The sequence below is a fragment of the Chelmon rostratus genome, chromosome 9, assembly GCF_017976325.1.
Source record: "Chelmon rostratus isolate fCheRos1 chromosome 9, fCheRos1.pri, whole genome shotgun sequence".
Taxonomy (NCBI): Eukaryota; Metazoa; Chordata; class Actinopteri; order Chaetodontiformes; family Chaetodontidae; genus Chelmon; species Chelmon rostratus.
Window position 1 is genome coordinate 10,680,680 of NC_055666.1, and position 27,513 is coordinate 10,708,192.

Genomic DNA, 27,513 nt, shown 5'->3' on the forward strand with positions numbered 1-27,513 from the left:
GAAAGAGATCCTCCTCAACCCTCGCTTCGGGAGAGTTTCTGGATTCCCTGAAGTAAAACACGCAATTATCCTAAAAGAAAGAGCCTGGACGGACGTTTAAGTCAACAACTAGCTCGTTAACACACGTATCGTGAACATAAGTATGCAGGATGCAGTAGCCGGGACGGCAATGCTGACGGACGGCTTCGAGGACGAGATTGACTCGGTGACTCCTCGCTCCCCAGTGGCAGGGATGGGGGTAGGAGCGACACCAGGAGGAGTCGGACTAGGGGGCATTGGTATTGGTGTAGGTGGAAAGAAAGTACGTTTATACGGCGAACCAGGCGGGCCTGCTGCGGAAAGACTGGATTTCAAACTAGCGGCCGCGGCCGTCCTCTCCTCGGGTCCAGGATCCGGCAGCGACGAAGACGAGGTTTCAGAGGTAGCTACGCTAAGCTAGTTAGCTAAGCCTAACCAGAGAGCTAGGCAACATTCCTCTCTTAGCGCGAGCTGGCTGCTAGCTTGCGAGTTAGCTCGCAGTTGGCAACCACCCCCTCCCAGGCCGCTGAAATTACGTAAAATAAACTAGCACTTTAGTCAAATTACACCTCTTGCCAGTTCAGATGCTTATGGAGTGTTGTGATGTCGACAATGTTTGGTGAGACACAAGCAGTTGTTCACGCTAAGCGGCTGAAATGTTTTATTTATGCAGCGCAGGCTGTGACTACGGCCTAGTTCGGGTGGAAGCGAAGACGGCCTCGCTCGGTGCTGTCGTCTCGCAACACCCATCACAAGTTTGCAGCTCTACAAACAGCTTTCCAGCCACAGCAAATGGAAGATGCCCGTAAACCCACGGACGTACACGGCCATCTAACTATCTGCCATTTCGTAGTTGTGGTGCAATTACGTCACTTTTCCAAATCATGTAAATGTACTCCGATCGTCCCTTAGCTAACTTTTCGATACGTTTAGAATGCGTTTTTCCTCGCGGAACTGCTCGAATTTTCGACAGCCGGTGTTGACAAATATGCCAGTTGGGTTTTTTTCATCCTTCGTCTCTGTTGGTTAGATAGCCACCACCACTGTGTCAACTTGATTTGCGTTGTCACAATTGAGAGCAGCTAGAGTTCATGTTGAGAGGTGTCCAACTTTCCATGTGCTGGCAGTCACACGGGGACAGGTGTGATGGCATCTCTACCTCAGTTAAACATACTTCAGACTTGTTTTATACTAGCTCAGATGAGCGATACGATTAACCTAAATATTTGTCTCCGCTGCATTAATTTGATATCCCACTCAAAAAAATCACCTTCTTAGATGATAGTGTGACACAACTAGCTGTTGGGGGATTTTCACAAAACAATCAAAAGGTTAATGGTCAGATTCGCCAAATGCCATGTCATAGCCATTTTAAATGCACATATTGACTGATGTGAGCTTTAAGTTTAAGGATATTGAGACTTCTCAGCCATACTATTGTCATGTAATTGAGTTTAGCATGCCGTATGACTACAGCAGACACCGGAATGGAACTTGTCAGACCGCTAGACGGCAAATACGTGATTTGCACAAGCCTATCAAAGGTCTCAGTTTCATGACATTTTCATGGTAACATAATATTCATTGTCATCTAAAAGATGGTGCTGTATTTACTGTCAGAAACACTATCATCAAGGAGTTATGGGTGTGGAGAGAATTGGCGCTGCTGAGCAATGCACATTACCTGTTGAGCTCTTTCTATTATAGTTAACTAATATCTGACCAAAGGGCTTTCTGAAACATACTACATCCATGACAGTTGGACAAGTGAAGATGTCAATTAATTCAAATATCAAGATAGCTTGACCATCTATGCCTGAGCATTAGCTGTGTAATAGCAGCAGATTAAGTTTGACAATTACATCTCAGGTAGTTAAATTGAATCAAATTACAAATGTATGGCCTCTGTCATGTTTCTTCACTTAAGCAGCCTATTATTCAAGTCTGAAAGGGAGCGTTTATTGTGGTGTTTTACTCCAGTGGAGAGCTCGCTGCTCTGGGCAGTAGCTAAAATCTGAGCCCCAGGATTAAGCAGATGCCATTCTAGGCCTTTCCAGCTCTCTGGATACCAACACTCTGGGAACTGTAGTTCATTAATAGAGAAGACTGATGTCCATTGTTGATTATAAAGGCGTTCATAGAACTACATCCCCCATGGGTTGTTTTGCTCTGCGTTCTGATCATATAGCTGAATTCCTCCACATTGCTAAATGCTGACACTCTCCCAACATTTGCTCTGAGCCAGGCCCTAAAAGCCTGCTGCAGCTTATTGGATGGACATGGACTAAGATTGTTACTTTCTCAGTTTTTGTGAAATGTTTTGCAAATTTTTGAATGACAGTCATTTGCAATTTATTCTACACATTATGTTTATTTAAATATCACCTTAATGGTGAGCTGTTTGCCTAAGTTAGTTACAATGTCTGTCATATTAGTCATTCTCAGTACAGCCAATGTATACCTGACCTACTACACAGGGTAAATGATTGACTTAAAAATTTCTTCAGACAGTACAATGTTTAGTGCAATTTATTGAAGTCACTGGCATGGAACTGTGTGAATCTGTCATTGGTATATGTAACATATTGATGCTTTTTTCCTCACTAATATGGTAAATAAGGGTCTATACACACAGCCAATAGGATGCCCCTCATTTTCTTTTTTAAATTAAGATCCCTAATTTGTCGTTTCAATTTGGCCTTTACACTGACTACTACTTGAGACTAGATTTGAGATGCATTTCACCGTGTACCAAAATATGTCATATGTGATTTCCACTACTACCTGTTATACAACTAGCAAGTTGCCCTGAAGCACAGACCAGCTGTTGTTCTAAACTCTGGCTAAACATAAACAGATTGAAGTTTTTTTCCTTTTTTTCCAGTGGTGTGTTTGTTTACATTAATAATTTTTTTCTGATGTGTAGAGCTGCACCTAGTTATTTTTTATTAGTTAATCTAAGGATTCTTTGATGAGTTGTAAACAACTAATTTATCGATTAAATCTAAAAAATCATTTTTTGAATTGCTTGTGTAATATAACAGTGAACTTATTATTTTGGCACTTAAAACTTGAAGTGCTTATGACATGGATTTATTTCATTGCTGCAGCAGTATGCAGTGAAGATAATCACGGGCAAATTTATTGTTGCAGTGTGTGGCAAGGAAAATAATTCAAATGATTCACAGACTGTAAGGCTATTTTAAAGTAAACAAAAAATCTAAAATGACCAAATGACATTAAACGACGCATGGTGTCGTAGGGCAGATGTAGGATGATTTAGAAAATCCCGTTTAATTGGCTACTACTAACAGAAACTAACTTTACATATCATTCTTGGGTGGGGACAAAAAGTAAACAGTAGGTGCTGTGACTGTCTTGCTGCCACAGCTGTCTTGACACAGTGCTGTGGGACGCTCGCTTTGAGTGTTTGTGCCTAGCAGTTGTACTGCTGTGATAAGCCATTTCCAGTTTGCAGAGCTTACAGAGCACCACATTGTTAAGCCTCTGTCTAAAATGCTCCCGCACTTTACACAATTGTGAGCTAGGTTTTTTAGCTTGTTCGTTGGGGGAATCCATGCTTTGGCTGGGCGCAGCCATCTTTGTCATGTGCTGCCTCACGTTATACAAATATGTATTTCAATATTCAGTGACGTCCATGAGTTGCCCCAGCCCTACTGATATGTTTAAAGTGTTTACATCAGTTATGTTTATTATATAGAGAAGTAAAACAGGCCTCTACTTTTCATCGCGATCAGATAACAAACATGTAATTATCATTTTTCATCCCTTAATTCTATTTAATCACATACAGTTGGATGATAATTTAAAGGAAACCAACATGAGGTGTCTTCGTAACGTGTTGGGCCACCACATGGCACCAGAACAGCTTCAGGCCTTGATACTGCAAGTTTCTGGAACTCTGGAGTTCCTCTGGAGGGATCACTCTCCCTAAAAATATTTGTTGTTTCAATGATGGTGGTGGAGAGCACTATTTAACATGATGACAAAATCTCCTAAAGGTGTTCAGTTGGGTTGAGATCTAGTGACTGCAAAGGCCATGGCATATGATTCACATAATTTTCGTACTCATTCCTTATAGATGGTATTGTCATTACATCTGATCACATCCTGCAATGACATTCTCAGTCACCTGAGGACGAGTTACCCTGTTGTTTTCCTGACATTTCGCACCGATGCACAAGCGTCACTGTCATCAAATGTGCTCTGTTGACCACAATTTATTTAGTGATGTCTTTCCTCGAGAATATATAAATGCAGATGTCACTTTAGTCACTGTTCCAACTAAAACACTAGCCAGTTTAGCAGTCTTTGTGGCTGAAGCTTCTGCCATCCATACCCCAACAATGAATCACTTAGATCTTTTCCTCATGCTGTCTTAATACAAATCATAATCAGCCAGCCTGCTCAGCATTTAAATTCATGCCACAGAGCATGATTGGGTTTTACTTGCTTAATTGTACCATGTAGTGCACCTGTGTGGAAGTGTCTGCATGTTTTTTTGTGTTTTCAATTTGTTGCCCCTCTGTATATGAGTATAGCTGTAATTTCTAGAAAGAAATATTGATTGGGGCTTTGATAACATTTACAAAAACATTGACACTGCAGCTAAACTTAGAAAAAGATAAAACAGTGTTGGGGATTTTTTAAATAATTAAATGTTTGTAATACATTCAATAATACATGACAGCCAACAGGGCCAAAGCTCAGGTATGAGACTGTGGTGCTGTACTTGGGCAGCTGACTCTCAGCTGAATCTCTCCATGTGTGCAGGGGTTGTAATTCCTGGCCATAGAACTTCCCCTGCTTTGACTCTCTTATCCCTGTGTTCCTCTTAGTTTTCACTCTGTTGAAAGAAACCATAAATACACAAGTGCAGCATGCCTAGTCTTTGTAGGTGGAGTGTTCGTGTGAGTAAGACCACTTCTATGCAGAATAATGGAAATTTAGTATTAATGTATTAATGATGTATTAAGCATCATAATACAAATGCTGGCTCACATAGGAGTTATTCTATTTGTGTTATTTCACAAATACTTGTCAAGCTCCAGAATCAAAAACATGAAAATGGCTATCAAAGGACTAATGATTCTTCCTTATCCCTCTTCTCTGTATGTCTTCCAGGTGGAGTCATTCATTTTGGACCAGGAGGACCTTGATAACCCCATCATGAAGACAGCGTCAGAGTTGCTTTTGTCGAGCGCCACAGATGGAGTAGATTTGAGGACTGTTGATCCAGAGACACAGGCCCGACTCGAAGCTCTACTGGAAGCTGCAGGTACGGTGTCTTTGTCTGAAATCAATTCATCTTAGACTTGACAAATGTTTATTTGTAGTTGACCAGTACCTCCTTGGCCAGGATTATTTTTCACCAAGCAGTCTTAAGTTGTGCTTTAAAATATGGTAACAGTGAGTAAGTAAAACACATTTTTCTGCCTCATCTTTTTCCCCCCAATCCCTTTGAAATCCCAACAGAAGTTGAGGTCTTTGTTTGTATTAGTCCTAAGGCTGATATGGTAGTAAAGAGAACCTGCCAGTTCTGCAAGTGTCATATCAGCAGATAGTTTGAAAGTGATTTGGGTAAATTAGTTTGATTAGAATTTGTAATCAAGGTGTAAGAAGGTCTGTGTAGATTAATTCATTAGGCCTGGGTGTCCTGGCCTCGTTTGGGCTTAGAACATTACCGGGCAGATTAACGCTGCAGCATGCTTGAGCCTCCACAGCATGCAGAGAGCTCGTGTTGAACTGCTAATGGCTAATCCCATTCTATTCCTCTTTCTCTCTGACTGGTCGGAACAGAAGAGGTGGCAATTTACATGATCTGTTTGCTTAAGATCTGTTATAGCCTGCCTAATATTCTTACATTGGTTTGTGAGGTTCTCTATAGTGTTTTCGTATAGTGTTAGCAGAGAGAGGAACGTGGGTTGTGATGGTTGTGGCCAGTAGATTTGGACAGCCTCTCTTCATTCACTGTATGAACAAAGTAGCCAAACACCCGGCCTGTCAAGACCGTCACCAGGGAATATGACATTTCAATGACAATTTCAACATATACTAGGACCCTTAAATTGATAGTGATGTACGTATGAAAAGGGATACAGTTAGTTAGTTTATTACATACACTCAGTAGCCACTTTATTAGGTACACCAGTACAATCTACTGTACAGCTCAGGCATAAAATGTACCTTCAATGTAACTTCAATAATCAGGTTACTACTGATATATACGTATATTGGTTTGTGTGTATGTATATATGATATATATAATTTCCAATTTATGTTGTGAAGTGTTTCTAATTTTCTTTTATCTAATTTCTTCCAACCTTTTTTAGTCCTTCCTGTTACATGAGGGGGCAGAATATTAGAAACACGTCAAAAATATTCTCATCATATCAATATTATGCAGTCCAGTACAACATCGCTAACAACTATGACATCAATGCTAAAACACAGAAATGATTTGTCACCGCTATCTGCAAGCTTAAATGAAGGGAATTGTGTATCGTTTATAGATCAACTACTTGGTCAACGTGCACTCTAAGACAAACATGCTCCTTTTTCGAATAATTGTTTCCACAGTCTGAAAGCGATGAAAATATTTCAAATAAATTTTTTCAGAAGGCTGAATACACATATGTCTGCGTCACCTGATTTCCTAAAACCTGGAAACGGGTCAGCATTGTTGCACTTTGGTTCCCTAGTCTTGAAGTCGAATTTTTGAATAAGTGTTTGGTTAGATACCTGAAATAAAGTCTAATAAGTTTGAGATTTTCAGATTTTGTTCTATGACATGAAATACGTCAGTAGCAACCCCTGTCGAGAATTCTGAAGCTTCTACATGTCTAAAAAAAAGGTGGTCGCTAACAAGTGGCTAAATGAGGATGACCTTAAACATCATTATGTCAAACACGGAAACTCCTCTACTCACCAGTCCACCTTTACAGACTTGTGTTCATACTTGCAAACTATTCTCACTCAAACTTTGAAACTTGTACATTGATCAATTTATAGTTAAGTGTGTGTAGTGTAGTGTCATGTCATAGGACACTTAGTGGTGTTGACCTTGAAGTCATGCAACCGTGGTATAGTTCATTCCTAGCCTATATTCTTCTCTCTGTGATAATCAGTCGTACGGTCATCATCCCTTCTGAACACCACCATTTGCCTCTGTATTGCCAGAGGTGATTGGTGGTGTTTTTTTGGAAAAGAAATGAGACAAGTGTGACTAAAATTGACATTAAGTTCTGAACAACAACCAGAGCAGTTAAACACTGATAGACAGGCTCTCTCTACCCCAGTGCTTTTACTTATAAACCACTAACACCTATATACACACACACAATGACTTTTTGCCTTTCTGTTAAATACGCTGTATAATATATGCTAGACATTTACATTGTCCTTGGCCTTTTTCCCATTTTATCTGCCTTATCTGGTTTTATTTTTTCTTTTGTAAAGCTCTCTGTAACATTACGAAAAGTCCTATATAAATAAAGTTTATTATTGTTATTTTTTAGTGCCCCCTGTGGAGCTGGTGAACACTAGTTGTACTGCAGAGCAATGTTATGTTCCACACGTCCATAAATTGTTGGTGTGTAGTTGGTGTGTATCTAATCAACCAGTACATGCATAAGGATGCAGGTACACGCCATGAGCATGAGGGCAACATGAAGCACATTTCTGCTGACTGTAGAAAGCTGCAGAGCATATAAACAGTTGTTAGTTGTGCTGCAAACGATATGCAATATGCAGTGTTCTTGTAAAGGAGGCGAGAAAGATTGCCATCAGAAAAAATACATGTTTGAAAACAATAAAATAATTCCATTTAACATGTTTAAAAACATTAAGAAACTTATTGGACATGTTAATAAAGCCCCAAGGGTTCAAACAATAGACTTTGGTGAGTATCATTGAATGTAAATCAAACTACATTGGGGTTGGGGGCGGAATACACATTGCTACTCTTATATCCTGATTGGATCTGACTGAGAACCCAAGGACACTTCAATTTAAGGGAAAAGAAAATGCTGAAAAGCAAAATGAAATATTACAAAAATAATTAGCAAAAGAATGTAAGTTGTATAATAGTAATTAATCCTGAGTTTTTATTGTATTTAACCCCTATTTAACCAAACAAGTTCACTGAAGAATGTTAAGACACTGTAGGTCACCTGTGATACCAGCCATCACTAGAATTCTACATTATAGTACAATATGCATTTTAGTCGGATTTAATTGCTGTTTTAATTTTGCTCATTTGTCAGGCAGGTCAAGAAGTGAACTCGAGGCAAAGTAGTGTTTCTACATGCAAAAATCTTAGCTAGTTGCAGCAGGGGAAAAAGGCAACAAATTCCCTAATTTACCTCTCCTTTTTTGGTGGTTAATACAATGTTTCCTGTAGGCTCCTGTGCATCCTTATGGATGATAACCTGAATATCAAACAAAATGTTAATTCATTAGATGTTAATATAATGTGACATGTAGAGACAACTACCCCCTTAGTCCAGTTGTTTCCATTAATCACACTAGAATATGCATGTAAATGTTGTATCATTACTGCCAGATTAGTGTGAATACCAGTTGTAGGGTCTGAACAAACATTTAGTGTCTATACCACACCTGGCTTGACACTTTATTTTAGCACATCTAGTTGGAAGATCATGTTATCTGTGTAAACATGTCAGAGTTTAGGGGGGAGCAGTGCAGGAACAGGTGCTTATGGGTAAACAATAACACACATAACTTCCCTTTCGTCTTGATTCTATGGGTCCAAACCTTTGTGCTGTAATAGCTCATGGCAGGTCTCACCCAGTGGGTAACAACAATTTATGTGGCCATTTTGAAAAGCTGGAACCAGCTAGCATCTCAAAACTGTCAAAAGTCATCTTTATTCCTGTCTGGTGAGCCACTGCCTACGCCTGAAAGTTTGTTTATAGATTATAAAAGTTGATTTGTTAATGTTAAAATAACAGGGGGCAGCTGTTTTGTTCAGAAACTCAGTGAGGGTTAATGTTGACTTGCATACAATTTTGCGTTGGCTTACTCAACAAACACTGGCTGAGATTTTAATTAGCGACTTGGATTAAAATGTTTATTCAGATTGCATACTGTGTTGGTGGTACAGTGGGTGTAGGCAGCTCAGTGGCAAGCCAGTAACTTGTTTCAGCTGAAACAAAAATATCTGCAAGTACTCCAAGTCACAGCCTTAACCCCAGTGACAGCTCAATGTCCATTTTGCTCACATAAGGAAGTAGGTGAAGTTATTTTTGTTTAAAATGTTAATCACAGCTGTAGAAACAGTTATTGTTTCAAAAATTACAAATTGACCCACAAAAAAGGTTAGAAAAAATGATCACAATCAGCTGATTTCTTTGTTTTCGTTTACAGAGCGTCTCACCCAGATGTATGTTCAGTCTGTTTTGGTTCAGTGAACTTCTTGTGTTCTCCGAGATAAACATGATACAGTAAAACATTAATGATCAACTTCCTCAACCTCTTGTTTCCCTCAGCCTTGGGGGCCATTGCGAAATCCTAAGCACTAAGTTTAGCTCGAGAGCTCGAGTCACAGGCCTAGCGGTGAAAACACAGGAGGACCACAAGGATCTCACTTCTGCCTGGCTAATGGGATGGGTTGAGGCTGAGACAGAAAAGTTCAAAGCCAACATTTTATTTTCCTCTTTGAGTTTCTTGCTTCATTATTGCACATGCCCTTATAATGTACGGCACTGCACTCAACACAAACACTTGAATGGTTTCATTGGTTGAGAAATGGTCCTTTTCTGTCTTCTCCATGAGATCTGTCAATGTAGGTCATTAGCAAAAGCTGTTTTTTTCCTTCTGTTTTCTCTTTTCCATCTCGTTCTCCTCTTTGGCTTTTCTTCTTTTTTATGACAAACACACATAAACACATTTGTCTCTCAAATGGCATTTTGTTTTTCTCCCAGCTGTGCTTTTCTCTTATGCTGACCACTGTCTCCAGTTTCTGTTTCTTTCACATTCACTGCCTCTTACCCATCTATAATTCACACAGGATGAGACCTTTTTCTTTTCTACCAGTAACAGCCTGAACCCTTGTCTGCTAGCCTATTGAACTAACATTACTTCCCTTACTGTATTCACACTAGTTCTGCTCACAGATCTGTTCTTACCTAGACATTCCCATATTAATCCAGAGGACATTGTTCTGTACCATTTGACCCGGTCACTGGCAGAATTATGGGAATTAAGAATCATAGTTGATGTATTGAAAGTAGTGAAGAAAGATATGAAGCCATATTAACAAATGCTTGTGTGTGTTTTCTGTGTGTGATTTTTTTTTCTTTTCCTCTTTGTGTATGCTGCTACTAACCTTGGATTGGATTGGCTGGACTGGACTTGCTTCATCATCTGGTCTGGTGTGGTTGTGCTCCCCTGTGGTTTGCCTTGCCCTATGCACCTCTGCCCTTTTGGTGTTCGGCAGGCATCGGTAAACTGTCCACTGCCGATGGTAAAGCTTTTGCAGACCCTGAGGTGCTACGGCGACTGACGTCATCTGTGAGTTGTGCCCTGGATGAAGCTGCAGCAGCCCTGACCCGTATGAGAGCTGAAAACACACTCAACGCCGGCCAAGCCGACAAGTATGTATCTCGCCCATACTGACACTGGCATATACCAGTTTATCTTGTGCACAGTTTCATATAGTTCACAATTGCATGTGTGTAGGACTGCAAATATTTTTTTGATAATTGATTGCATGTGTGTAGGACTGCAAATATTTTTTTTTAAATCGATTAATCAGTCGATCATGACTTCAACTAAGTGATTATTAATTTAATTTATCAGATATTGCTTAAGTTTCTGTTGTGAAGAAATAAATGTTTCACCTCAGACTGTCTCATAGTGACATGAAATATTCCAAAAAAACTTGATCAGGGGAGTTAGCTTCAAAATAGCTTGATCAAGGGTGTTAGCTTTAGAATAGCTTTATCAGGGGCCTGTCACAAAACAGATAAAAAACAGACAGAAGGGTGTTCTGTCCATTACATTTTGTTTTCAAATTAGAACCTGTAAATGCGCGTTTCTCCGCTGTTACTGTTTGCCTCAGCCATTTTTCAAACGCTAACCCCAGAGATCATGGAGACGGTGCCATTTACTGTACTTGATCACATGAGCTACGCGTGTGGCATTGGCTGGCTTACATCCCCCACCTTAGCAGATGTTGCCACAGTACATGCTGTGCATCATAACATAGACCCAACTGATCAATGATAAAACTCATTGCAAGCTTTTTTTTTATAATCGCTTTTAATAGGTTGAATCAGTTTGTCGTTGCAGCCCCACGTGTGTCCATGGTTGCTCCTTGGAAGTAATTGCATAATTGTGAGGCGTATGTGTGCTCACCTGTCACAGTGGCAGTAATTGTAGCAGTCTGGTTATTTTCAGCCGTAGTTTAGCAGAGGCGTGCTCAGATGGAGATGTCAATGCTGTGCGCAAATTGCTGGATGAGGGACGGAGCGTGAATGAACACACAGAGGAAGGGGAGAGCCTGCTGTGCCTCGCCTGCTCGGCCGGCTACTATGAACTTGCACAGGTATGTGAAAGGAACTTAGAGTGGGATGTAATTTAACATAATTTTGATTCACATGTTTGCAGTGTGTAGTATCTTTATGCTGAAGCAAAGACAGAATCATGATGTTATCACAAGTTCATTGATCTGGGAAGATTTGCCATTGGTGACAATCTCTGTGCATATTTCTAAACCGTATCATGCCATCTTTTGTCCTCAGGTTTTGCTGGCCATGCACGCTAATGTGGAGGACCGGGGCATCAAAGGGGACATAACGCCACTCATGGCTGCTGCTAGTGGAGGTTATGTGGACATTGTCAAACTGCTTCTGGTCCATGGGGCAGACGTTAATGCACAGTCCTCCACAGGTAAATCCCCTCTTCACTTCTATACAAGTAAATATTTTCCTTTTCACTCTTTGTTTTGCAGTTAGACTAATCTCCCTGCTGTCTTTCAGGCAACACAGCTCTGACGTACGCATGTGCCGGTGGCTTCGTCGATGTGGTGAAGGTGCTGCTGAAAGAGGGTGCTAACATTGAGGACCACAATGAGAATGGACACACACCTCTAATGGAGGCGGCCAGTGCTGGCCACGTGGAAGTGGCTAGGGTTCTCCTGGAGTATGGTGCCGGAATCAACACACACTCCAATGAGTTCAAGGAGAGTGCTCTTACACTCGCCTGCTATAAAGGTCAGACCTCAAATATAATGTCTGTCCTGTTAAATCGTATTTAGGTTCTCCACCGTTAACATGCTCTTTACTAACACTTTGTTATCGTGGATAAAAGGTTTACAAAATGGATTTTTGTTTGTCATCGGCAGGTCACTTGGATATGGTGCGTTTTCTGTTGGAGGCTGGAGCAGACCAGGAGCATAAAACAGACGAGATGCACACAGCACTGATGGAGGCGTGCATGGTGAGCCTCTGACCCAAACCTAAAAACATAAATATTTTCTTCTCAAGGTCTGTTCACACTTTTTGTACATTTGGTATTTGTATACTTTCTTATGAATGTAACAATACAGTAAGAAAAAATATGCAAGTAAAATATTGATTGAGTTGCAATTTAATTATTGCACCGTGTTTTGAAAGAGAATTGTATGGAGCCTCGAGGTTCTTAGATTCAAGCAGTGTGACTGTATATCAGCTTAACTGAAGAGTGCTCCCATATATTTATTCAGGTGCTTATCTCTACATTCTCTGTGTGTCTCGCTGTCCCAGGACGGCCATGTGGAGGTGGCACGGCTGCTGTTGGACAGCGGTGCGCAGGTTAACATGCCAGCCGATTCCTTCGAGTCACCCCTAACCCTTGCAGCCTGCGGAGGACACGTGGAGCTGGCAGCCTTGCTCATAGAGAGAGGAGCCAACTTGGAGGAGGTGTGTGAAGAGATGATACTTAAATGCCAACAGAAGTTTGGGATAGACAATAAAATACAGGAGAGGGTGCATTTCCCAGTTGTCTTTCTTGACTTGTGCTTGTCTATGATGCATTGTGTAGCTGTAAACCAATTTCTAAATTTTACACATACTGTGGGAGAGAATGGCCTTCAACCGTTTGAAAGTCATACTCCCATGATACTATTGGGATCCATTTTATTGAATGTTATATAAGCCAGACTTAAAGTCCAAGAGAAATTAGAGGTTAGATAGTAACGTGTTTTCAAAAATGGAAAAAGAGAATTTAATCTGTTATTGACATTTAACTGACATTTATGAAAGCAACTACACAGTTTAAAAAAATGGAAGATACAAGATAGCAGGCCAAATGACATTGCTTCAGGTTTTTGTGGTCTCTCCTACCGCCACACATTTTATGCTAAGATGTCGCGCCAGTTTTAAACGATGGCTCGCACACATATGAACTTCGGCCGGTTGAAATGTTCCATCATCAGTGAGACACAGACACAAAAGACTACTATGAGTTGCACACCACAAAGTAATGTTGCTGTGAGTCATACTCACCCCTATGTTTTCTTATCTGCTGATGCTTCTGTTTGTGTCCAGGTCAATGATGAGGGCTACACCCCTCTGATGGAGGCAGCTAGAGAAGGCCATGAGGAGATGGTAGCACTGCTGCTGGCTCAAGGTAAGCCACCTTTGCTCCTACATTTGGTAAATGGAAAATGTCAAATACCATTCCAGTGAATAGTCCACACGTGTTTGGATTTGTTTGGCCATGATAAGTGTAGTCTGTGAAATTATATTGCCATGATTTTGATCTTTTGGTCTTTTAAATAATGCATGTTTTGCACTTCATGAAAACAAAGCAGCCATTAAGTGTTCTTCTTCTGTTGTCCAGGTGCTAACATCAATGCCCAGACAGAGGAGACCCAGGAGACAGCTTTGACTCTAGCATGCTGCGGAGGCTTCTTGGAAGTGGCAGACTTCCTCATCAAGGCGGGTGCCGACATTGAGCTGGGCTGCTCCACACCTCTAATGGAGGCTGCACAGGAAGGCCATTTGGAGTTGGTTAAATACCTACTGGCTGCAGGTGAGCAAGAGGAAAGAAGGCGTGGAGCTGCGGATCTAGGAGACCAAAGAGACCAGCTTTGCTGCATTTAAAAATGTGTTAGTCATACCTCTGTGCTTACAAGCCTAATCTCTTGCTTTTGTTATTCAGGGGCGAATGTTCATGCCACCACGGCAACGGGTGACACAGCATTGACATATGCGTGTGAGAACGGACACACTGATGTGGCGGATGTGCTGCTGCAGGCTGGAGCCAACTTGGTACACCATCATCTAAAATCCTCTTTGTCAATAATGATCACCCCTTTGTTTTACATAAGTTTAGAAAGCACATGTGTGTAATGGAATCAAAGTCCTTGTGTGCAGCAGAGTTTTTTTGTGGAGTCATGCTGGACGTCTATAACCCATAGCTCTTTTGTTTAACTTCTTCACAAAACTGACAAACACAACTTCACCTTTGTCTTGCAGGAACATGAGTCTGAAGGGGGACGGACACCCTTGATGAAGGCTGCAAGAGCAGGACATCTCTGTACAGTACAGTTCCTTATCAGCAAAGGTGCGTTATTGACTAGCTGTTCATTATTTAAGTCTGTGTTTGTGTATGTATGTTTTTGTGCACTAAAAATTTACTTTTCAATTTCCCAGTTTCCCTTTATTATGTTGTTTTGGTTTTTGACAAATTTGACTTCAGGGGCAGTTTTGGAAATTATGTTATTTAGTACAGCTGATTAAGTAATGGTATAGATATATGCCGAGATCTAAAGTTTCAAAATTGTATTTGAAAATGCAAGATGTTCCAGGATGAAACTGCAAGATGTTTCATCCTGGAAGGATTTACACTCATAGTCTGAGTATAAAAGTGTGTGTGTCATAATACTGATAGAATATGGGTTCATGTCTCTTTTTCTTCCTCTCTTGTCCAGGTGCTAATGTGAACAGAGCTACCGCTAACAATGATCACACAGTGGTGTCTCTGGCCTGTGCTGGAGGACATCTGGCTGTGGTGGAGCTGCTGCTGGCACATGGGGCAGATCCCACACACAGACTCAAAGTAATGCACACGCTCCGGATATAGATTAAGGCCAGTTGGAATATTTGCTTGTCCATCATTGAAACTATGTATCTTTTCTTTTTGTAGGATGGTTCAACCATGTTGATCGAAGCTGCTAAGGGTGGCCACACCAATGTGGTGTCCTACCTGTTGGACTACCCCAACAACATTCTGTCTGTCCCAGCCCCTGACCTTTCCCAGCTCACTCCCCCTTCGCAAGATGCCTCTCAGGTAAATACAGCAATAAATCATACGTTATACTAATGTTCTCTTGAAGATTAGAACGGTTTTTCGTGAGAGGCAAGTCTCATAGTTGTTTTTGGGTGCACAAAATTAATATGTCCTCTGCCATACCAGGTTCCTCGTGTCCCATTCCAAGCTCTCGCCATGGTAGTGCCCCCTCAGGAGCCCGACCGAGCCCCTTCAAACATCGCCACTCCCCCACCCGTCTCCAGCAAAGGTAATCAGTTCTAGGATCAGCCTTGTCACCCAGTGACTCTACTTATGAAGTGGAGTTGCAAATTTCACAAGACAATTCATCTGTTATCTCCCCAGTTTTCTGATATTCTATTGTTGACTCATCCTAATCCTCAACTTCTTTGCTCTCTTTCCTTCAAATCCAGGCGTGTCCAAACAGAGACAGGCAGCCCTTCAGCCCGGTGTCCCCAGTTCGGTTGGACGGGGCCCCGAAACGGAGCCCTTGCCGCCCTTCCACTTGTGCCAGCCTCTAGAATGCATTGTGGAGGAGACGGAGGGAAAGCTGAACGAGTTGGGCCAGAGAATCAGTGCTATTGAGAAGGCCCAGCTTCAGTCGCTAGAGCTCATTCAGGGGGAGCCGCTCACCAAAGACAAGATTGAGGAGCTGAAGAAAAGCAGAGAGGAGCAGGTATGGTCCATCATCTGTTAAGATCTGATCGCATTTTGAAATCTTGGTTTCAGTATTTTAAGTAAGATGGATACTATATTACCAACAACTCAACACTTAAATGTCAGCACTGCACGGTATCAGAACTTAGTCAAATAAGGATGTGGCTTCCACTTAGGTGCAGAAGAAGAAGAAAATCTTGAAGGAGCTGCAGAAGGTGGAGCGCCAGCTGCAGCTGAAAACACAGCAACAGTTCACCAAAGAGTACATGGAGGCGAAGGGTTTAAAGGAAGAGCAGGAGGCCGGACAGAGCCAGGGCCCAGGTCCGGGGCCCGGGAGTACGGCGTCTGCTCCGGGGCCCCTTCCCACCACAGCAGGGGCCCCAGTACACACCAGCTCTGACACAGATGAAGAGGCCAACAAGGATGGGGAGCAAGAGGAGCAGCCAGTAGAGGAAGGGGAAGAGGTAAAACTTTAACTTTTTCATTTTATGTTGTTGTGATGTTAATTCTAAATCTTCTAACACTGTTCATTACCTGTGAGATTTGACGTATTTTCTATACATTTTCAGGAAGAGGAAGACGACGACGATGAAGAGGAGGGTTCAGAGGAGGAGGCGGAAGGAGAAGAAGACGATTACCCCAAGCTTCCTCAGGTGGGCACCATCCTCTACAGGGATGGGCCACAGCCTCCACAGCAGCCTCCTCTACCCCCTTCGCCACAGGCCCAGCCCCAGCCTCCTCCTCCGCCTCTTCAGGCTGCCTTCGTCCCTATCCAACCCCTGCCTGACTACAACCCCGCAGACTACCCCGGAAGCACCAGCCCGGAGCTACAGAGGGTACTGGTGGGGCAACAGATGCTGGGCCAACAGCAGCAGGGTCAGCAGTTGGCTGGGTTAGGCCCAGGAATGATACCTCAGCAGGCCCCAGATGGGCTCATGGTAGCTACACCTGCACAGACGCTCACAGACACGCTGGATGACATCATGGCAGGTAAGTGCATTTCTTGATGCAGTTGACTTGAGATTGTTTTTGACTCATTGAATGGAATGGCTGCTAAATTCCTAATCTGTATGTTCACATAACCTTTTTCTTTTTTCTCTGTTGAAGCTGTGAGCAGCCGTGTGCCCATGCTGAACACTACAACCTCACCCACACCCCTGTCCCAGCCACCCACACAGATGCCCGCAAACATCGCTTCACCCCCTTCAGTCCTGCCCCTCTACCCCTCTGTTGACATAGATGCACATGTAAGACACAGTGCTAATTTGGCATGATAGAAATTTTAAAATTTACAATGGAAGTTAGTGCTTGTTTGCACAAAGTCCTCTACTCTGTTAAGAAAGTGTTGTTTTCCCCACAGACGGAGAGTAACCATGACACAGCGCTGACGCTGGCGTGTGCTGGAGGACATGAGGAGCTTGTGTCTGTCCTCATTGCACGGGGAGCCAACATTGAGCACCGGGACAAAAAAGGTATGAAAATGATAACAAAATGGACATATGGTAGGGGCTTAACTTTAACAATTGGAGGGTATAGATTGGATTTTAAATCATAATGATGTTTCATACATTAAGTTTCATATTTTAAGCGACCAAAAAGAGAATAATCCCTCTTTTCTCCACAGGTTTTACTCCTCTTATCCTGGCTGCCACTGCTGGACACGTTGGAGTGGTGGAAGTGCTACTGGACAAAGGGGGTGACATTGAGGCTCAGTCAGAGAGAACCAAAGACACGCCCCTCTCCCTGGCCTGCTCTGGGGGACGCCAGGAGGTAAACACATTGTCTTTCAGTTAACCTTCACAATAGTAACATTCCCATTCATTGTTTTCCTTGCATTAAACATGTTGTGTAACTATTGCTTGTGTTGGTCAGGTGGTTGAGTTGCTGCTGCTTCGGGGAGCCAATAAGGAACATCGCAATGTTTCTGACTACACGCCTCTTAGCCTGGCTGCTTCTGGGGGTTATGTCAACATCATTAAGATACTCCTTAACGCTGGAGCTGAGATCAACTCCAGGTGAGTGACAAGAACCTCAGAATCCACTTTGGCCCCTTGTTTGAGTGAAATGTGTCATTATTAGGTGTGTGAGTGAGATAGTGCTTTGGAGGCACTTACAGTGTTAAAACCACATGGTGCCAAACATGTACAGCATCTCCATAAAGTGTGCCTTTGGGTTCTAACCACACCCAAAAGTAATAGTATAGTCATCACCTCTGTTATAAATGAATAAGGAAACCGTAAAGGCAGTAAGTCACTTAAAAACCAAGACTTCACAGCAGCTGCTACTTTGATGATGTTCCACTGCAAAAAGTGAAAATACACGTCCTGAATTGGAGTACAATGAAAATTGCTGTTTCCCTTAACATATTTTTTTTGTAATAGCTGTAGTACCGCGTTAGAAAAGGTTGATGGAAACAGCAAAATTTTAAAAAGTCTTTTTCAAAAAAGTTGATGTGCTTAATGGGAGATGGAAACACCTTTTCCAAACAAGTTCTGATGAGCTGTTTCCTTTCTCATAGAAGAGGAAGAAGCTGTTTCTGCAGATTAAAACGTCTCCTTATCACTTCACACAGATCAGATGTAACCATCCTCACATTATTAGATGAGACAAGCAGAAATATCATTCTTCCAGTGTGCTTTCTGCATTTTATTCACTGTTAGAGGTTCGACTGGCAGTCTTCTAATTAGATCATCTTGTTGCTCCATTTTCTTCTGTGGTAGTATAATGGTTTTCTGACTGGAGATGTGGCACCAACCTGCTGCTTAGCTCAATGAACCAACTCCTGAGAATGGATGTGGATGGAAACGAGCATTCCTTTGCATATTAATATGCTGATTTTCTCGAAATTCGGCTTAAATTTGCTGTACATTTGGATGGAGACCCAACAAATGTTTACTGAAACCAAGAAAAATAGTCGGTGATCCATGTTATACTTCTTAGTGTGCGTTGAACAGTTTAATGTTTTATTTTTGTTTTTTTCATCTCTAAACAATTTATTTACTTTCTCACCAGGACTGGCAGTAAGCTGGGAATCTCTCCTCTGATGCTGGCAGCTATGAATGGTCATGTACCGGCAGTGAAGCTGTTGCTAGATATGGGCTCTGACATCAATGCCCAGATTGAGACCAACAGAAACACGGCTCTGACCCTGGCCTGCTTCCAGGGGCGGGCTGAGGTTGTCAGTCTGCTGCTAGATCGCAAGGCCAACGTAGAGCATCGTGCTAAGGTGAGACGTCTGGATCACATTCACCAAGACACGCAGACTTCTAGTTTTCAGACTCAATAAATTAATTTGTAAATGTTCTCATTTCATGCAGACTGGCCTAACTCCTCTGATGGAAGCAGCTTCAGGAGGATATGCGGAGGTGGGCCGAGTGCTGCTGGACAAAGGTGCCGATGTCAACGCTCCGCCTGTTCCCTCATCCAGAGACACTGCCCTCACCATTGCTGCCGACAAAGGCCACTACAAGTTTTGTGAGCTGCTTATCAACAGGTGAGTGTTCCTCAGTTGTTTCTGTTAGTGAGTGAATTAGCTGATAAGGCTGAGGACATTGTACTGGTGAATAAAGCCCCATGTTGATGGTTTCACCAACTACCGATGGGCACAAAGTGTGTTTTTTCACATCATGTTTCACAACTAATGCGGGCAAGGTGGAAGTATAAAGGCACATATCCTTTGGTGATTTAAATCAGGTATCACCCATAGATTTAACCTGTTGCTCGTTGCCAGTGTTTATGTCCCAGTGTTATCTCTCAGTTCTTGTAGCTGCAATGCCTTTATGCAACTACTTCCTGTCTTTGCAGGGGTGCCCATATCGATGTACGAAACAAGAAAGGGAACACTCCTCTCTGGCTGGCGGCAAATGGCGGTCATTTTGACGTGGTCCAGCTCCTGGTACACGCTAGTGCTGATGTGGATGCAGCCGACAACCGCAAGATTACCCCACTCATGGCTGCTTTTCGCAAGGTGCAGAGTTTATCAGAACCCCGATTGTTTGTGTGTCACACTACACAATGGCAAATCTCTGGTTGCTAACCATTTTGCTTCATGTTTTAGGGTCATGTGAAGGTGGTGCAGTATCTTGTGAAGGAGGTCAACCAATTCCCATCAGATATCGAGTGCATGAGATATATCGCCACCATCGCTGACAAGGTTGATATTGATTTCCTCTTCACTCATTAGTCTGCTACATGTGTTGGAACTGAAAGAACTGATGAAGATGTTAGCAGAGCTAAAACTCCAGGTGTTGGTTTTCTGTTGCAGGAGCTGTTGAAGAAGTGCCACCAGTGCATGGAGACCATTGTCAAAGCCAAAGACCAGCAGGCAGCTGAGGCCAACAAGAACGCTAGCATTCTCCTCAAAGAGCTCGACTTGGAGAAGGTAATGGCACGTCCTGTGGCTGTGCTTTGCCAGTTATCACATTCTGAATTGACTGCATACACTGGATCAGGACAAACTTGCTCTTTAAATGACTCTGTTGTTTGTGACAGTCCCGAGAGGAGAGCAAGAAGCAGGCCCTAGCTGCCAAACGTGAGAAGCGTAAGGAGAAACGCAAGAAGAAGAAGGAGGAGCAGAAGAGGAAGCAGGAGGAAGAGGAGGGGCAGAAAACCAAGGAGGATTCCTCGGAGATGCAGGAGCAGAAGGAGGATTCAGCTGATGGTAACATTTTTTGGACTTTTGCTACAAATTAAAAGGCTTTAGAATTGAGTTTTGTAAACTTACCGTTCTGTTGTACTAGAATTAAATGGTTGGTAACTGTTCTGTCTCAATTTTACCCTCCCCCCCTCAGAAACAGAGGTTCCTATTGAGCCTCCGAGTGCAACCACCACCACCACCATTGGTATATCTGCCACCTCCACCACTTTCACTACAGCTTTTGGTAAGAAGCGAGCAAGTGTGGCTACTACCCCGAGCACCAATCGCAAGAACAAAAAGAACAAGACCAAGGACTCTTCGCCCAATGAACCCATCATATTACAGGATCCACAGGTGAGTGCTTCAGCTTTTGTCAATGATATTGTTTGATTCATCATGTACTCTGCAGATTATCCAGACTATAAGTTACCTGTATGTGTCTTCCCTCCAGGTTGCACTAGCGCAGCACAAGGCTGACAAGAACAAGATCCACGGTGAGCCACGGGGTGGGGGTGGGGGAGTGACAGGTGGCAACAGCGACTCTGACCCCTTGGATAGCACCGACTGTGCCAGTGAGAGCAGCAGCAGCGGGGGCAAGAGTCAGGAGCTCAACTACCTCCCTGACCTCACCTCCTCCGCCTCATCCTCCTCCTCCTCTTCCTCCTCCTCCTCTTCCTCAGCCCCCTCCTCAGGAGCGGCCCAGTCCCAGATCCTCCTGCGCGGCCCAGAGAAGAGACATTGTCCTCAGCCGCAGAGTGACGGCAAGGTTGACAACAAGGTCACAGTCTCCATCTCAAAACCAACGCAAAAGTGAGTCCCTGTTGGAGCAGAGCACAATTATCGCGTGACACACAGCTTGTGGGTTTATAGCTGCTTATCTAGGGAGTTTTGAAATACTGTGTGATGTAGGTGGGAACTATTTGTAGTGAGTTTTGTTCTATTGCATTCTGATAATCTCACCTGTGCGTGTAGCTTACTATAAAACATTGGTTTTTCCAACCAATATGACAGAAAACAGATTTTATCTTCATTATCGTGATTCAGTTGAATCTGAGCTTTGCCTGTTTTGTCACAGAGCTCCGGACATGATCGACTCCACCTCCAACTCCTTGCCCTCTCCATTCAAGACCATGGCTCTTCCTGTCACCTCACCCAACAGTAAACTCAGCCTCACAAGCCCCAAGAGAGGCCAGAAGAGAGAAGAAGGTTGGAAGGAGGTGGTCAGAAGGTCAGTGGTTTATTTAATGTTGTCCACTTATATTGCAATCTTTCACAGGGTTTTGTTTGACATGGCCAATTTTTACTTCATGTGCACCCACTTGTAAAAATTCTGCATGGAACTTGTTTGTTTTGTGGGTGTCAGTGGATGTAAATTACAATCTTCAGTATTACCATCTGCAGGTTATGGCACATAAATAATGAAATGTCACTGCTTCTTTTGAAGATCAAAGAAGCTGTCTGTGCCCGCTTCCGTTGTGTCTCGGATAATGGGCAGAGGAGGCTGCAACATCACAGCCATCCAGGACGTGACAGGAGCTCACATTGATGTAGACAAACAGAAGGACAAGAACGGGGAGAGGATGATCACAATAAGGTAAAGTAGTGCCCTCTGGTGGACTGCAGACACCACTGCAGCTGGAGTGTAACACTTGTTTAGCCGCATTAAGTGTGTAAGCCCAGCTTGGATGATGTCATTCATTCCTCCTGGGCCATGTCTAAAAAGCAACAGACCAATAATCAGTTTAAAATATGGGGGCACTTTCATATAAGCAGAATTCAGAGAAATTTAATTTTCTGTTTTCTTTACATTTTATCATCTGCACTCTTTTTGGCATTATATGTAATTTGGAAGTCATCACCTTATCATATACACCAGAACTGCTGTAGTCAAGCACTGCAGGATGAAAATATAATCAAATCATATGCATACATAAAGTGATCAGCACTCTTAGGCCTGTATGTAGTAAGTTTCACATTCAAAATGTTTTGTCTGTCATGACAACAGTAGCCCTTTTTAAACAGAGATCCTGCAATATGGCGGCTTTGCTCTTTTACATTGAGCCAAACTAGATAGAAGATGAGAAGATCTTCAACATAAGAAGGCTGATTGCATGAGACCAACGAGGCAGCAGAAAAGTAGACCAAGGACTTTACACAGTTACGCAAGTTTTGATTTAATAACTGCATGTGCTGCAGAGCATTGGAGAAACTGAACTTTAATTATTGAAAATAATTGAGTTTTGATTTGTTACACTTTTTACCATAAGAACTTAGTCTGAAGATAGCATGCTTTGTCGTTTCAGAGGAGGAACAGAATCTACAAGGTATGCAGTCCAGCTAATCAATGCTCTAATCCAAGACCCAGCCAAAGAGCTTGAAGATCTGATCCCCAGGAATCACATCAGAGCCCCAGGCTCTAAAACGACCTCAGCTTCCTTCCCCAGCACCACAGCACCAAAGGCGCTGAGCTCCTTGGTCACCTCCACGGGTGTCTCCTTCCAGCCCTCTTCATCCTCGTCTTCATCCTCCTCTCAGGCTGGGGGGAAGATCGGGAAGGGGCTTTCGTCAAATGTCAGACAGCCCTTCCCTGTGTCTCTGCCCTTGGCGTACGCCCACCCTCAGCTGGCTCTATTGGCTGCTCAGACCATGCACCAGATCAGACACCCTCGTCTACCCATGGCCCAGTTTGGTGGCACCTTCTCTCCTGCCGCCAGTACCTGGGGACCCTTCCCTGTGCGTCCTGTGAGTCCAGGCAGTGCTAACAGCTCCCCCAAACACAACGGAGGAACCAACAGCTCCGGAGGGCAGGCCAGACCCAACTCGACCCATAGTGAGCACAGCAACGCAGCCAGCTCGGGCGCCTCAGTCACGACCACCAACACCACCACCATTGCTCCTAACACGTCTACAACTGCAGGCTCACCTCATACCCCTAATCCTACCCCATACAATCCCCAGCCGAGTGTCCCTACTCCTTCCTCTGTCAGAAAACAGCTCTTCGCCCCTGACCCCAAGCCTGCTGGTGTCACCCCTGTGTCTGTTGCTGCTACTGCTACTAGTGGCAGCAATGCAGTACGAGGCACAGGTTCTCCTGCACATCAGAGTTCTACTACAACTACCGCGAATGCCCCTCAGCAGCTGGTCGGACCTATCTCGCAGCCCCCAATCCAGCCAACTAAAACAGAGCCTAGTGCTGTTGCCCCTCCTGGAAAAGACAAGCCCTCTCTACCTCTAGAGAACCAGCCTGTTTCTGTCAGTGAGAGCATCAACTCTGTGGGTTTCACTTCTCCCGCCATGGCTTTACCTCCCAAGCCGGAGCCGCGACAGCAGTTACCTCCCCCTCCCTCTTCTGTACCATCTTCAGATGCTCCACCGCCTCTTCTCACCCCACAGCACAGCTCCCACCTCCCCTCAGCACCTCCTGCTGTCCACTCACACAGTGTTGCACACCCCAACAACACTGTTCCCCACTTTTCAGCCCCTGCGCCCAGAGTCTCCCATCGTATGCAGCCACCCGGGCCTTACTATTCCCTGCCTGAGCAGCAGCAACAACAGCAGCAGACGCAGCAGCAACAACAATCTGTGTTTGTGCCCTTCAATGCTCAGCAAGAACCCCCAAAACAGACCCAAAACCAGACATCCCAGCCCACAAGTTTGCCTCCACAAGCCCAGACTCAAGCTCAAGCCCAGGCTCCAGGCTCCCTTCAGGTCTCTGCTAACCTAGGGATGATGAACGGTTCCCAGATGCAGCATGTGGCCAGTGCAGGCAAGCCTCAGCAGATACCCCCCAACTTTGGTCCTGCAGGCCTCTTCAACTTCAGCAGCATATTTGATAACAATAGCCAGGTCAGTTGAAATAACAAGTACAATTTGAACAGTGGCCAGACATCTTGTTTTAGTTTTGGCTGTTCTTCTGCAGTGACTTTACATTAGACAGAAAGAGGTGAATCAACTAAACGGTTCCTATTTGAAGGAATCAGTCATGTACCCATTAATTCTAATTGTGCTTGCCTTGCAGGTTGGAAACAATCAGGTGTGGGGTGCATGCCATCTGCCAGCTCGATCACCTCCAGAGCAGTCATACTCAGCCCCACCAGCCTACATGAGCATGGGCCAGATGGAGAATATGATTCCCCCACCTCCTCCAGACAGCTCCAAAGCCCCTGGCTACCGCTCTGCCTCACAGAGGATGGTCAACAGCCCCATCGGTAGGACTGTTTTCATTTTAGTTTGCATGTGATCATTTTGTTGATGTTTATTGAACTGGTTTATAAACCCTTTGAGATTAAGAATCAGGTTTTAAGAGGATCCTAAGTAAGGAATTACAGCCTTGAAATGGGGCTAGAAACAATATATATGCAAATATATCTAAATATAATGGAATCACATTTGTAAAGGTAGCATTGTAGAAACTTGTCTTTGACATCGGGCCTTGTATTTAGTGAGATGATATTCTGGGTGCAGTTTTTCTCGTTGCTGAATAATAAGATGCCTCTTTAATTGTCTGCACTTACAGCGCTGACCAGCTATGCCACCAGTATCTCTGGCAATCCTGTGTATCTGCACGGTCATACACCAGTTGGCACACCCTCATTCAGCAGACAGCACTTTTCCCCTCATCCATGGAGTGCATCCACATCAGGTACAAGGCTCACTCTCTTCTTGTTTTCAGCATTGTCATTTTTTAACAACAGATCTAGTTGTCTTGGCTAGTTTCTTCTGTAACCCCATTTTTTTCTTCTGTAAAGCAGTTTGTGTCTTTAAGGCAGTGTGCAAATCAATGTTTTTTTGTAAGCACTTTGAAATGTGTAAATTTGATCTTCCATTTGACTATCTCCTCCTTTACTGTCTCTTTTCTAACAGGTGAATCTCCTGTCCCACCTCCCTCTACGGTGTCATCCTCGGCCCTTTCCACCTCAGCTGTGGCCCCTCCCTCCCAGCCTAAACCAGGCAGCTCCTCGCAGCAGGACCGGAAGGTTCCCCCACCCATCGGCACAGAGCGGCTGGCCAGGATCAGGCAGACGGGTTCTGTCAACCCACCTCTCCTCACCACCAGCTACACGGCATCTGTTGGACAGGGAGGCATTTGGTCGTTCGGGGTGGGCAGCGCTTCGGGTAAGAGCAAATTCAGTTTTCCTTATTTGTTTGTTGAAAATAAGATAAATCTCAGTTACTGTGCACTAGTAACTGATATAATAATGCAAAACCTGTGTGTCTTGGTACAGAAGCCATGTCTGGTTGGTCCCAGCCCCTGATGAGCAGCCACATGATGCACCCTCAGCTGCAGGCAGAGCAGTCGGCCTTCTCTCAGCACCAGCCCATGGAGCAGGATGACACGGGCATTGCAAACCCTGCTAACAACTACCACCAGCCTCAGCATTTGCCCAACAGTTACATGGATTTCCCAAAGGTAACACAAAGCTGTGGCTCTGTAGATGACTTAACCTTTCTTCCTCTTATGTACACATCTTTTACCAGTTGCCCATTATTGTCTTTTCAGGGGATGCCTATGTCAATGTATGGAGGAACCATGCTGCCCCCTCATCCTCCAATGGCAGAGGGGCCGGGGGGACCGATGTACAATGGTTTGCACGCCGGTGACCCCGCATGGAGCCCCATAATCAAAGTGGTCCCAAACAATGCAGATAACTCTGACCCACAACAGCAGGTAATGTCCTCTTTTATGCGTCTGATCACATGCTCAGAGTTCTGCTGTCAGGCTTGTATTTCTGCCATTAGTCTGATACAATATTTCACTACAGTCGTCCTAACATCTGCCCCTTATTGGTCCTCTTTCCCTTCAGGTGTGGCCTGGTACCTGGGCACCTCATGTGGGCAATGTGCACCTGAACCACGTCAACTAGACAGCGTCCACAGCAATCAAACGCACACAGCATGACCCACAGCGCAAACATAAAATACCAACTGACGAATATGACCGAATAAGACAAAGGAAAAAAGAAAAACGTACAACATGTTAACTTTAGTGGAGACCTGAGAGTGCAGAGCGGAGGTTGAAGAATTGGAAGTTCTCTTGACGCCATTCTTTGATGTGCCTATCTCAAACATGGAATAGAGGAAATTGGACGAGAGCTGTTAACAGTGTCTCGATGATGCAAACAGACATGCGCGATCACCTGTTCAACAGGATCCATTCTCTGCGTAGTTTAGCGATTTTGACTTAAACCCACATACACCGTTCTTGGGCTGCAGGGGGCTCAACATGAAGTAGCTATTTAAACTTGGCCCAGAACTAGATGATGATTACCTAAAGAGAAAGAGAAATCAGAACCTTTTAGAGTGGTAAATACATGTATAATTGTTTACATACTAAAAAGGGTTAAAATGAGAGTAAATTTCATGTCGTATAGTGGCTCTACTTTATGTAGCCTGTATTAATGTGAAATATTTACCTTAATATTCAATAAAAAGATCGAAAAGTATTTGTGTGCAGTTTAATGAAAGATCGTCTTTTGCTTATTTGCATGTTCAACAGACATCAAGATTTTTCATCTGCTGAAATTATGCCATTTCTGGCTCCTTTTGGGCATCATCTGTTTCTCGACTGTTCTCACAGCTGGAACCTTGAACAGTGTTAAAACCTGTCTTAATGGCTGCAAATTGCCCTTAAAAACTTTTTCTTTGATAAGTATGTATGTGTTTTTTTATTAAGATACTTATATGTACATAATTATACATAACTGTAAGATATGTATAGTTTTTGTGGTAATTGAGCAAGCTGGAATGGCTTCAGTATCATGTCCAGTGATACTTAAACAGGATACATCTGATGAAATCTGACAGTAAACCAAATTGGAAAGCTAGCAGGGGACGTTGAATATTTATATACAGTTCAGAAAATATACCGTAAATGTAAACTTTTATTGTGCCATTAGAGACCAAAC

At 43.5% G+C, this 27,513-nt stretch overlaps 1 protein-coding gene across 7 annotated transcripts; it reads left to right on the forward strand.

Annotated features, from left to right (window-relative positions):
* On the forward strand, nt 1-27,073 carry ankhd1 (ankyrin repeat and KH domain containing 1). 7 transcript variants are annotated; one of them, XM_041943859.1, is made up of 40 exons: nt 1-421; nt 5,164-5,317; nt 10,499-10,655; nt 11,446-11,608; nt 11,805-11,952; nt 12,042-12,275; nt 12,407-12,501; nt 12,807-12,962; nt 13,590-13,671; nt 13,885-14,076; nt 14,206-14,315; nt 14,523-14,610; nt 14,978-15,105; nt 15,193-15,336; nt 15,463-15,565; nt 15,729-15,991; nt 16,149-16,436; nt 16,542-16,962; nt 17,080-17,219; nt 17,333-17,444; nt 17,597-17,742; nt 17,845-17,987; nt 18,985-19,198; nt 19,290-19,465; nt 19,777-19,939; nt 20,030-20,125; nt 20,237-20,353; nt 20,464-20,632; nt 20,763-20,962; nt 21,060-21,102; nt 21,289-21,418; nt 21,684-21,836; nt 22,053-22,202; nt 22,912-24,454; nt 24,627-24,816; nt 25,125-25,250; nt 25,472-25,723; nt 25,834-26,018; nt 26,109-26,276; nt 26,413-27,071. In XM_041943859.1, exons 1-40 carry the CDS (start codon nt 143-145, stop codon nt 26,470-26,472), a joined length of 7,881 nt encoding a protein of 2,626 aa, XP_041799793.1. In that variant the 5' UTR covers nt 1-142; the 3' UTR covers nt 26,473-27,071. The 7 variants fall into 7 exon arrangements, with proteins under 7 accessions (XP_041799793.1, XP_041799788.1, XP_041799794.1 ...); XM_041943854.1 differs by having other exon boundaries at nt 21,060-21,418; nt 25,837-26,018; nt 26,413-27,073; XM_041943860.1 differs by having other exon boundaries at nt 11,461-11,608; nt 21,060-21,418; nt 25,837-26,018; nt 26,413-27,073.
* Nucleotides 27,074-27,513: the final 440 nt, after the last annotated feature.